The sequence below is a fragment of the Trichosurus vulpecula genome, chromosome 5 (assembly GCF_011100635.1).
Source record: "Trichosurus vulpecula isolate mTriVul1 chromosome 5, mTriVul1.pri, whole genome shotgun sequence".
NCBI classification, from domain to species: Eukaryota; Metazoa; Chordata; class Mammalia; order Diprotodontia; family Phalangeridae; genus Trichosurus; species Trichosurus vulpecula.
The window spans coordinates 85,915,554-85,928,533 of NC_050577.1; the positions used below are offsets into that span (position 1 = coordinate 85,915,554).

The following is a 12,980-nucleotide window of genomic DNA, read 5'->3' on the forward strand; positions in this document are numbered from 1 at the left end:
CATTTGACATCAGCAAAAAGCTCTTCAATCCGAAAGTATTCTCAGATGGTTCAAAGCTTCAGAATCTGGGTACCACGTGCTACTGATATGCAGAATATAGAGAAAGGAGAAGTTAGAATTGTTTACAATGTTGAGAAAATTGTTTCCAAGTCCTCTTCTTAGAGGTTCTAGTTTCTCAAGTCTAAATCAAGCAGCAGCAGTTTTTGTTTTGTTTTGGTTTTAATTGCCATTCTCCAGTTTGAGGCACAGAACCAGATCTTCACAAAACAACACAAAAACTACTCACTTTACAAGAGCCTAAGAATGAGCCTTCCTTAGATTCTATTTGATTTTTGCCACATCTTAGGAATTCAAGCCTCCTCATGAATAAAGGATTCAGCTGAAACAAATGGTTTTCTTTTGGGGGCCAAGGGGAGGGGACTAGTCTTAGTAAAAAGCAAAATTACACCCTTTAATTATACTTGGATTGCAATGATCTTTGATCCTCTTTTTGCATGAAATCACAAAGCCACCTCTAAGGATGGTTCACTGTGATACTGGCTTGTCTGCTATGGCAGTGTTACTGTGAAAATTTCCATTATGAGAGAAAATGGTTAATAATTGCACCACTTTGCTTCTCCAAATGCACCAACCTATTAGTGCTGTGAGAAAGCACGTAAACTTTGAGCTCACAGAAACAAAGTCTTTTCACTTTGTACGGCAAGTTCACTGGTGGAAACTTGGAGTTGGGTCTGGAGCTTGTACAGGCCAGATGTCTCTTTTTTTATTAACAAATTGACATATGCTTCACTTATGATTTCAGTGTCAGCCCTAGATGGTGTTCGCATATATATATATATATACATATATATACATATATATATATATATGTACGGGTTATATAACCTATGCACTTCTATGCAGATTTAACTTGAGTATACCCTAGTGATGGCAGTCAACACCCATATGACCTCTGTCAAGTCACCTCTCATCTGCAAAATGAGAGGTTGGATTAGACAACCATAAGGTCCCTTCTAACTTTATGTCATTGGATCGTTTCAGTCATATTTGACTCTTTGTGATTCCATTTGGGGTTTTCTTGGGCAAGATACTGGAGTGCTTTGCCATTTCCTTCTCTGGCTCATTTTACAGAAGAGAAACAAAGTCTAACAGAGTTAAGTGACTGACCCAGAGTCACATCGCCAGTAAGGGTCTGAGGCCAGATGTGAACTTGTGAAGAGGAGTCTTCCTGACTCCAAGCCCAGTGTTCTATGGTTGATTACATATATTAATATGTCTATATCTCTTTATCTATATATACACACACATATGGGGAGGCTTTGCATATGCACATGTATGTGTATGTATATATATATACATACACATACATATATATACACATACACACACACACACACACACACACACACACACACACATATATATATATATATATATACACATTCACACAGATAAAGAATAGAACTCAAGGAAGTGTTCTTTTAAATGAGAAGCAGGGAGAAGAGATAGGAAAATTTTGGAGAGAAGACAATTGATGAGTCGTTGTTCCATGCCACTAGAGTGGATAGATTGCAAGGCATATATGCTGTGATCTTCAATCAATTACTTTGATTAGAAATATACATAGTATATTATGTGTATCTGCATGTGTATATACATATATACGTACATATTAGTGTTAATGTATTTTCTTTATCCCAAATAGCCTCAAATATGAACCTTTCTAAAAAAAAACACCTGTAGCAGTCAATGAGACATATTAATTTTAAGTAGTTAAATATTTGCTTTATTTTTATTCTGTTATCGACTGGCTAATAGCATGATAGGAATTTCTGTTGCCTTATATTTGCTATGAGCAAAAAGTGTTCCTGCCCATAATTGTTTTCTCTACAACAGAATGTGCCTGGAATGTACTAACTATAATTGTCTTTTGAATTCTTGTTAAATGGATGACACATTTCTCCACTCTGCGCTCATTATGATGTTTGCCACATTCCAAATAGCAGCTTTTTGACAGCAGCTGATTAGTGCTAAAATACCAAGAGTGGCCCAGGCCTGATTTACTAGATAGTTGAGTGTTTGGAAGTATTTCTTCTCTGACAATACTACTTACATCATCATTGATTTTCTTTGCTTTTGTCTTTAACGCACAAACAGGTGGTTGGTTAAAAAATATTTTTAAAAAATCACTGTAAAATAAATTATGACCTTTCATAAACATTGACTTATTTATCCTCCCCTATACCATTCCCAACTTTTGCTCTTAATCACATATTTGTTCTTTTGAATGCTGTTTAATTTGTAACTATTTCAAATATACCAGCAGTTTAAAATGCCTTGCCTTTCCAATTGCTTTTGGCAAACGACCCATTTGACAAGATGGTGGAGTTTTCATTTTTCTGTACAACTCTTTACAGAAAAGAGGCCAAGGTCCTACTAAAGAGCTATCACTACCCCCTCCTTGTACCCCAACAAGAACATATTTTAAAAATCAAAAACTCTTATTTCTACTGAGGTTTTTCTTATTTTTTTCCTTCTGCAACATTTTAATTGGTACTTTCAATGAGAGTAACATAATTTACCTGTATTGTGTTTGTCGTGGTGAATTTCAACACTAGGTCCAGTTTTAATTATGAATCAGAAAATTAGGAGCATCAAAGGCATTTTTCCTTCCTCAGTATCTTTTTTTTTCCAGCAAGTATCACATTGTTGTTCTGTTAGAATAACTTACATCTGTTCTTTTATGTGCTTTTCCTTTTTCATAGTGCACATAATTATAAGGTGCATTCTTTTATGCTGACAACCATCACCACGGAAAATGTTGATAGGCTCTGAACAAATTCAGGAGATGCCTGCTAGAAGGAATCTGTCTTGTACTTACCCTGGTTAAAATTTAAACTTAGAGCAACGTTTTGAAGTGGTTCTGGAATACCATAACTTAATGCTTAGCATTGCATATGGTCACACATCTCACAACTTCATTGTTCGGAGTAACAAATCCTTAATCATAATGCTAAAGCCAAGATGGTGAAATACCTTTTCAGTGGGCCCTGTAAATAAGACTGGCGCACTCAAGACAAAGAAGAAAGGCATAAATGAGTCTAACAAGCAAACAAACAAATAAATGTCTTCACCTGGGAAAATTCTCTACCAGCATAGAATGACTCCTTAGGACAGTTCACCCTTTGAAATCTGTTTGGTTTTGCTTCTAACATTTTTTGTAGGAGGCCATCCAATAATCTGAGAATTCTACCAGAAAGTTTTCTTGAACATTGAGTTTAATATCCTCCCACTCACCCCCCTCTTTATTAGTTGACTGAGGCTTAGGATTTAGGGAAAAGAAACACACCCTATTGCTCTGAAAACCTTCAGTGTAGCACTGTAATCCTATTTGGTTCTCAAGGCTTTGTTTCTCAACCTCTTTTTTTCCTACTCAGTCAGTCTTTGAATTAAATGTTATAATTAAGGTCTTTCAAGCCAAACATCCTCTATTGAGGCTAGCAGGATGCATTTGGACAAATCAACTAGCCAGAAAGCCCACAACTGCATTCTTTTTTTGTTTGTTTGTTTTTAATTCCTTGTTCACTGGCATGGTGGAAATAGAATAGGAAATTAGCTACTTGAAGGCTGGGACCACTCTTCTGTGAAGTGCTTATCTGACTGTGGGCTCTTAATATCCCTGGACTCAAGGCTGATGATGACTCAGCTAGTGTGAACTACTCCCTGGGAGTAAACAAAAACAACCACCCATGTGAGATGAGTTAACACTTTCAGAACAACCAATAAGATCCCAGTTATTAATGAACCTTTCTAGGGCCCTAAAGAGTTTATTTCTTTTTCATGGAGGAGTGGTGTTTTCTCTCTCTGTTAAGAGTTTACTGTCTCACAATCCCACATTCTCTGGTAGTAATAAATGGGCCCATTATACTTTGTGCCATGTCTTCGGTAAAGCTGGAGGGCACTTAGACTGGCAACATAGACAGAATGATGTATAACGTTTGCATACTTTTACACAATTTCCCTACAAGGTGGGGCTGAAAGTCCCAGAATGGAATACTAGCCGGAATTCCATTTCCTCCATTTCTATCTGAATGGATAATGTTTTTAGGGTTGTTTTTTTAGGAGTAAGGGCTCACATTTTCAAATAAATTAATTTGTTGGCATTGTTTGGGCTAGTGAGCCTCCTTTCTTTGCAGATGTTGATCATGTAATCCCAATTTTAGGTGTAGTAAAGGATTTCAAACTTAACAGGGCCAGTTTCCCACTTACTTGGGAAGAGTGGTAAGGACAGAAGTTTTTAAGAGGTTTTTGTTTGTTTTTTTTTCCATCTCTGAAATGGTTGAATACTAAAATGACATCACAAATCAAGAGAATACAGTCTAAGTTTTCTTTGCCCATTCTGCTTTAAATATGTTTATCTTCTGGTTTCTTAAAAAAAAGTCCAAGTAATTTTTGTTGTAATTTTATCTCTCAGATGGATCATGATCCCAGAAATCCTGCGTATATTGCTACCCAAGGACCACTTCCAGCTACTGTGGCTGACTTTTGGCAGGTAAGTCTTTTTTTTTTAAGTTAAACCCTTTCTGAAAGTGGAATTTATCCAACTGGTCATCAGCTACTACTTCCTTTGGCTTTATTAAGTTCATTAGAACACAGCCACAGTTGTGTGGGCCAAGATACCTGATTGATTCGACATCCTACGTTGGTCATTTCATTTAAAAATTAAAGATGTGTGTTAGCCTGTTTCCAAAATGATTGCATTTGAAACTTGGGTGTTTCAAAGATGTAAAAGTTCCCTTTAATAGTTAATGTCCATGTTGCCCTAGGAAATTAGAGAATTCATATGATTGGATGATAAGAATAGAAGGGGCTTTTGTACATGGGAAGTAATCCCGTTCCTTTTGCCAACTCACAAATTAAATTTAAGGAAACAGAGTAGAACCTCACTTTAATATGATTTGAAATAAAAAGGAATTTCTGCAAAGACCATCTCAGTTACTGGAGCATCCTAAAAGAACTTACTGTGACATTGCCTCACCTAAAGGATATCTTCTGAACAGCAACAAAAAGATACTCAATCTGGTCAGTGGTATTTTATTTACAATGAGAGCTAGACTTGAAGTCAAGGAGAGACCTTGATTCAAATTTCACCTCTAATGTTCTGATCGCAACTTATCTGAGGCTGATTTTCTTTGTTTATAAAATGGGGATATTAATAGCTTTGTGAGGTGCAAATGAAATAACATATATAAAGTGCTTTGTAAACCTTAAAGTGCTACATACACGTCAGCTTTGCCTATAGGATAGAGTAGCTGGGTGGATAGAGCACTGGACTTGGAATCAGAAAGACTCATCTTCAAATCTGGTCTCAGACCCTTACTAGCTATGTGACCTTGGGCAAGTCACTTAAGCCTGTTTTCTCATCTGTAAAATGAGTTGGAGAAGGAAAGTGGTGAACTACTCCAGTATCTTTGCCAAGAAAACCCCAAATGGGGTCAAGAAGAGTCGGACATGACTGAAAAGACAACCTGTAGGGTGAATCTGTACCTAAAGGGCAGCTCTGGGTTGTGTGAAAAATGTTAGAAGCACTTCTACTCTATCTTATGAACTTATCATCTTCACCTCGTTTGCTAATTTTAATTTGTAAAAAGGAAGAAAGTAAACATCTCCAAAGGGTTTTTCAAACATGTATTCTGATATTTTGATGGTTCCATGATCTCATTGGTGTGGGCACTCCTTCTGCCAGTTCAGATTGCAACCCACCTCTTCCTTCTCATTCTGTTCAGTTCCTATCATGTCTTTCCTTAAATCTCCCATAGGAGGCCTTTTAAATCTTGCCCTAAGTTGTCCTTGCTCATCAGCTTCCACCTCCTTATATCCACCAGGCATTATCCTTAAGGTCACCTGCAATTTTTATTCCTCTAAGTCTCTTAATATTGAATAAATACCAGTATAACATTTGAGTTGCCCATTATCCCTCTCACTGCATGGCTGGCCTACATCCTTCATGCATATGTCCTAAAGTTAGACTTGTTCAACACCCTTTGTCTTTTTGAGGCATATCTCATTTTTGTCTTCTGGTGGCTTAAGAATTTTTTGTTGTAATTTTTCTCTCTCAGTAGTTGTATTAGGACTCAGAAATCTTACTATGTGTGTGTGTTAATTGTAGAGATGTTTTTGTTAATTGTAGAGATGTTTTACAGAATTTTTTAACCACTTCACACTTTTGTGAAGTAACAATACTCTAATTGCATTTTCTGACTAACTGAGGGTTATTAATCACTTACACATTGAAATTGCCCAGACTATGAATAACCCTACACAGGATGCTTTTTCCACATGGCATTGGTAGATATTTCAATTATGTGTTGCTCAGTCCAAACTCCCCTTTACCAACTATAAATTTTCAGTTTACTACAAACTAAAGTATCAACACACTTTGAAAATGTTAAGTTAAAGTTTTCTTTAATAACTTCAGTTAAGTCATTAAAGAATATAGTCTTTTCTCCACACCTCAGGCTGGTACAATTCAGAAGACTTCAGCAATTCTCCTATTAGTAAGCGTTTAAATTACAAAGTTCAAAGGTAGAAGTGGTTTTAAAAAAAAAGCCCTGAGACAATTGAAAAGTACCCTGCTGGGGTTTATAGCTTCCTCATCCCTGCTTTATGCAGGTGGATAAAGCTTTGGTTAATGTTGGACTTGGAGTTGGGAAATCCTGAGTTCAAATGCAGCCTCAGCCTTTACCAGCTGTGTGACTCTGGGTAAGCCACTTAATTTCTGTTTGTCTCAGTTTCCTCATCTGTAAAATGGGGATAATAATAGTACTTACCTCCCAAAGATTGTTATAATGATAAAATGGCATAATATTTGTAAAGTTCATTACAAACTTTAAAGTGTTATATGCATGTTATTATTAGAGTCCTGCGTGCATTCGGGAGCTGATCAGAGTATACATCTCCTCCACTGGTGCAGCCTGCAACAGGACTGCATAGCCTATGAAATAATTTTGAGTGCTGATATTCTGTAATTCAATCCATGTCCTTCGATAAACCATTTTTGGTCATCCATCCAATAGATACTTCCTAGGGATCTTTAAATTAGTTGCTGGTTCCCAGAACAGCTCTTGGACTGTCTGACTCTTACTACTTGACTGGTCCATCTCCTTCTCTGGTCACGTGCCCTGATGATGCCTTTTACATCTCGCCATAAGCTGTTTTTGTTAATATGATTTGACCTCTTCATATCCACCAGCCATTATCTTTGAGGTCAACTGCAATTTAAAAATTCTTTTGATAACTAAGAAACTGAATTTTATGAAACCAAAAAATTTACATGTATTAAAATGACTTCTGAAGCAGTTTTCTTTTGTCTTGAGCATGATTATAGGTTAAAGGTCTTCTGAACAGTTTACAACACTCCTAGCTGTTCCTGGACATTACAGTTTTCTGAAAGGTCTTAAGTCGGTCTCTTATTCTATAGAGGTGGCTAAAGGAATTGAGAGTCAAAGGCCATTGCGAAGTGGGATTGGTCAAGAAAAGTAGCAGTGTCCAAGGTGGATGACAGAGAGGCAGGGAGGTCTACTAGGAGGCTATTGTAATAAGTAATGAAGCCCTGGATCAGTAGAAATATAAAGAAAATATGAGTTTCAGAGACATTTCGAAGGAGGAATCCAACAGAACTTATTGACAGGTTAGCTTCCTTCAACCTTCTTCAGGAAACCTTTCCCAGTCCTCCTTAATTTAGTGCCTCCCCTCTGAGAGTAACACCAATTTATCTCATACATATCTTGTTGAACAGAGGTGTTTTTTTAATTAATTTATTTATTTTTAGTTTTCAACATTCACTTCCAAAGGTTTTGAGTTTCAAATTCTCTCCCCCTTCCTCTCCTCCCCCTTCCCCAAGACAGTGTGCAATCTTATAAAGGCTCTATTTATGCATTCATATTATACATATTTTCACATTAGTCATGATGTAAAGAATAAATAAAAAGAATAAATGGGAGGAACCATAAGAAAGAAGAAACAAAACAAAACAACAAAAGAAAAGGAGAGGAAATAGTATGCTTCCATCTACATTCAGACTCCAAAGTTCTTTCTCTGGATGTGGATAGCATTTTCCATTGTGAGTCTTTTGGGGTTTGAACAGAATTTTTTGCATGTTGTCTCCCCCATTAGGTTGTGAGCTTCTTGAGAACAGAGAATGGTTTTTGTCTTTCTTTGTATCCCAAGGGCTTAATAACACCTGGCACAAAGCACCATTTAATAAAATGTCTGGGGCAGCTGGGTGTCACAGTGCATAGAACACTGGACCTGGACTCGAGAAGACCTGAGTTCAGATGTGGCCTCAGACACTAGCTATGTCTGAGCAAATCACTTAACCCTGCTTGCCTCAGTTTCCTCATCTGTAAGATGGGCTAGAGATGGGGTCATGAAGAGTTGGACACAACTGAAATGACTGAACAACAAAAAAATGAGATGACTGACTAATGGATATAGATGATGGGAGAAAAGTGGTTCTTAGAGTCTAGCCTGGAAAAAAATGGTGTTAACAGTGATGGAAAATGAATAATGCCAATCAAAGAAAACCTCTAGGAGCTTGATTGAAGGTTTCTCCCATCTTTATGTGGGTTGTTGTTGATGTTCCTCCTTTATTCTCAGAGTAAATCAGTGACGTCATGAAGGTGACGTTTTGACTAGTGTGTGAATTGCATTTAAATGAGGCATTTTGATTTATTCCAGTACAAGGGGTTCTAGTATGATTTGTAGTAGAAAGAACCTTAGTCTTAAAGCCAGATTACCTGAGTTCAAATAGAGGCTCTAGTCCAGGGTTGAGGAACCTGTGGCCTTGAGGCGACAAGTTCAAGTTTGGATTCAGTCAAGGGGCCACCCTTGAGGACCTAGAGGGCTACATGTGGCCTCAAGGCTGTGAGTTCCCCACCCCTGCTCTAGTCCTTAATAACTGGATGACCTTGGGAAAATAACTTCATGTCTCTACACCTAAATTTCCATTTCTATAAAATAGTGATATCTAATACTCCCTAACCAGGTTATAGTGAGGAAAGTACTTTACAAACCTTAAAGGACCATGTAAATGTTAGTTATACCCACAGAATAAATTTCTTGAGTAAGGTCTTTTGCTTCTGTCATATCCCTCTGTCTCCCTGCAGAATACAATGTAGAATCTATAACAACTGCTGAATTGAATTGAAACCAAATATGTGAAAATAAATAAATGAGGGGTTAACTGATTCACAAAGTGATTCCTTCCCCTATTAAGCAGTTCCTTTCATGAGCATCCCTAGTAGTTTAAAAATAAGTTGATTTGTAAAAATTTGATTTATATACCATTTTTGAAGAATACATCTATTACCTAAAGTTAGGTGCACGTGGGTTTTGTGTTTCCTATGAACTCCTACCAATCATTCAGTAATGCTCCTAGAATGCCTTACAGCATTTAACCAGGATGAATGTTGTCCTGTTTTAGGTTGAAAAATCATATATCAGTAAATAATGGGCAGAAGTAGTTCATTTTTAAAAGATCTGAGGCTTTTAGTTAACTACTACCTTAATGTGAGCTTAGTTTGATATTTGATGCAATGTCGGGGTAAAGTAATTGGAGCATAAAATCATGAGATGTCATAGAGCATGGGATGTCATACTGACTGTACCCTCTGCTGGTTATATTATGTCCAGTTCTGAATACTACATTTCAAGAGGAACAGTACAAATCAAAGAGTGTCCCAGAGGAGGAGGATCGGGAGGGAGAGAGTGTAGGAGCCATCACATAACAGTCGAAAGAATTTAGCATATTGATCTTACAGAAGACAAGACTCAGGTGAGATGCGATGGTGGTCTTCAAATTATGTGGAGGAGTGATACCTGGAAGGATCAAATGGCAAAACCAAAAGTGACTTTATAGATGAGGAACCGACTCTAAATCCCACACTTTTCCCACTATTATGATGTATCATCTCTGTGTGGCTCCAGAGGACAGAACTAGAGCCAATCAACTAGTGAAAAATACTGGTGGTAGATTTGGGTTCAAAGGAAAAAGGAATGGTCCAACAAAAATGAAGAATATGTCCTTGTAAAGTAGTGAACCCTGTCACTAGAAGTATCCAAGCTGAGGTTTACTAGGCATGTTGTAAAAGATACAATTGTGTTGGTTGAAAGTTTGGATTGGGTAACTTGTAAAGTACATTCCAGCTTTAAAATTCTCTGATCTTTAAAACACAAAGTATTTAGAAGGATTTTTCCCCATTCTTGCACCCTTCCTTTGGACACTCTCCAGCTTATCCATGTCTTTGTTTGAATGTGCTGTGCAGAACCAACCATGACATTTCAGATGTGGTCTAAAGAAGATACAATACCACAGTCCTATCATCTCCCTAGTCCTGGACACTATGTTTCTCTTAATGCAGCTTTGAAATTTTATTAGCTTTCTTGGCTTTCCCATCCCCCTGGTGACTCACGTTGTTTGCAATCCATTAACATTTCCAGATTTTTTTTTCATAAAAACTAGTTTCTATTCTTGTTTCCTTGATTTTATACTTGCAAAGCTGATTTTAACCAAGTAGAAGACTTTACATTTATCATATTAGATTTGGACTTCTAGATTGTTAATAGCAATTTGAATCCCAATTCTGTCATCAGTATGTTAGCTATCCCTTCCAGCTTTGCATCATCTTCGGTTTTTATAAATTTGAAATCTATGCCTTTGACCAGGCTGTTGATAAAAATGTTAGGTAGGTGTCATGGGACCAAACACAGATCCCTGAGAAACTCCACTGAAGACCATCCAAATCTATTCTTTTGGTCCTTGAGTATGCTTTTGGATTCAACTAGTTCTGAATCCACTTAATTGTATTACCGTCTAACCTACATGCTTCCATCTTTTCCACAAGAGTGACAGGAGTGATTTTTATGAAAAGTACTTTGCTCAAATCTATATAAACTATAGCATAGTCTTATGGACTAATTTGATAAAATTATCAACAAGGAAATTGGCTAATCAGGAGTGACCTATTTTTAAATTAAATTTTTAAAAACTAGCTGTCATTTTTTTTCTCTCAGTCCTTGTGACAAATAAGCATAGTAAAGCAAAATAAATTCCCATATGAACCATGTCCAGAAATGTGTGTCCCATTCTACATAGCACCTCTCCATCAGAAGGTGGGTAAGCAAATGCTTCATCATCAGTGGCATGACTTGTTTTTGATTGGATCTTTCTAGTCACCACTTTCTTTTCTAGATAGCAAATAACCATCCCTTTGTTAATACATTCTAGCATGTCAGGAATCCCAGGCAAGCTCATTGACTTATAGTTTGCAGACTCCATTTACTTCCCTTTAAAAAAATCAGAACATTCAACCTTCTCCAATTGTGTAAAACCCTCTTTCTCTACAAGCTTTCCAACACCACTGGCAGTAACCCCCACCCTAACTTATCCATAGTAGTCATTTTAGTCACTTGAGGTGTTGATCATTTGGGCCAAGAGACTTGAGCTTATTAAGGATAGATGAAGACTTCAATATTATTGTTTCATTAATATTGGTCATAAACTCCCTCATACCCATTTTTGTTCTGTTCTTCCCCATCAAAAGAGCATTCTTCTTGGAAGAGAAAACAGCAGCAAAGTAAGAGCTAAGCATAGCTGCCACCCTGAATGATGTTGCTGTCCCTTCTCTGATCTGCTTTTCTCCAATATAGTGACAAATTAAAAAGTCCCAAACACTTTGATTTTCCCTGAGTTTTCCCTACCTTCTTCAGTTCATTTTGTACTTTCACACTCCTGACATTATCCTCATAGGTCTGTGCCATGCTTTTATATGCATCTATTACCTCCTATGTTTCCATCTTCTGTATTTTTAAAATTCGTGTTTCTTGATGTGCATTCACATTGGCCTCTTTAGACAATTCACCTTTTTCCTTCTCCTCAGAATTATTTATTTTTGTGTCTTCAGAATTCCATTCCTGAGAGAATCCCTTTCCTCCTGGTCTACCTTCCCCTGCAGAGTTTAAATCCATAGAGGCCTAGCTATCTTTTCTCTAAAACCCTTTGAAATCTTCTCTCCTAAAATCAAGGGTTCCTTTCAGATTAAACTTAGCTTTCCTCTCCTCTCTTACAAATGGCAAAATGGAGTAGACATTTTCACCCCCCACCCAGTTCCCTTCACTTCCTCCTCAGCAACCAGTTCTTCTTTGTTGGGGAGAGCTTAATCCAGAATGGAATTTACCTCTGTTGGTTCCTCTGCCTTTTTGAAGGGTTCTGATTCTGACAATGAGGCACAGCCTTTGTTCTGATTTTTTGTAGGAAAGGCTCTTCTGATAGAGTACCTTGGACAGAGGAAGTGCTCAACGTGTTTGTATTGAATAGGTGGATAAGTGGGCAGGAAAAAAAAAACAGAAGATGGGAAAGATGGGAAATTTTTCTTTAATACAATGGGAACAATAGAAACTACTGCCTCCCATGGTTATGAGGATTAAGTGAAATGATATTTGTAAAGTGCTCTGCAAATCTTCAAGTGCTATATAAATGCTACCAGTTATTATGTTTGAATTCCCTTTTGAGCTATAGGAATCTCTGTAAACTTAACCAACTCAAGCAAGCATTTATTAAGCACCTACTATTTGTCAGTCACTGTACTAGATGAAAATGGAAGCCAACTGCTTTGCAAGCAAGATTATTTCCATATGCTGCCTTGAAAATGAGAGTAGCAAAGACAGATGCATGAATATGAGTCTACGCTGTGAATTTATATCCATCTGAACCAGAAGTTCATATGCTAAGTCATATGCTATGAAGGAGTGAGTTATATACATTGTCTTTTAAAATGGAAAATAATACTTTATATGTTGCAGTATCCAGCATTTACACTTTCTATTTGAAAAATATTATTCAGTCATCTTTGCTTCTCAAAACAAAATTAGAGACTTGCCATCTAAACATTATTTGTATATAGGGAAGTAAAGGTTAGCAA

General features: G+C 37.0%; 1 protein-coding gene across 1 annotated transcript in view; it reads left to right on the plus strand.

The window, feature by feature from the left end:
• Positions 1 to 12,980, plus strand: part of LOC118850913 (receptor-type tyrosine-protein phosphatase N2-like) — a 180,221-nt gene that overhangs the window by 112,338 nt on the left and 54,903 nt on the right. The window contains exon 6 of the mRNA XM_036760537.1: positions 4,475 to 4,552. Coding sequence (XP_036616432.1) covers positions 4,475 to 4,552 — 78 coding nt within the window. The remainder of the gene's footprint in view (positions 1 to 4,474; positions 4,553 to 12,980) is intronic.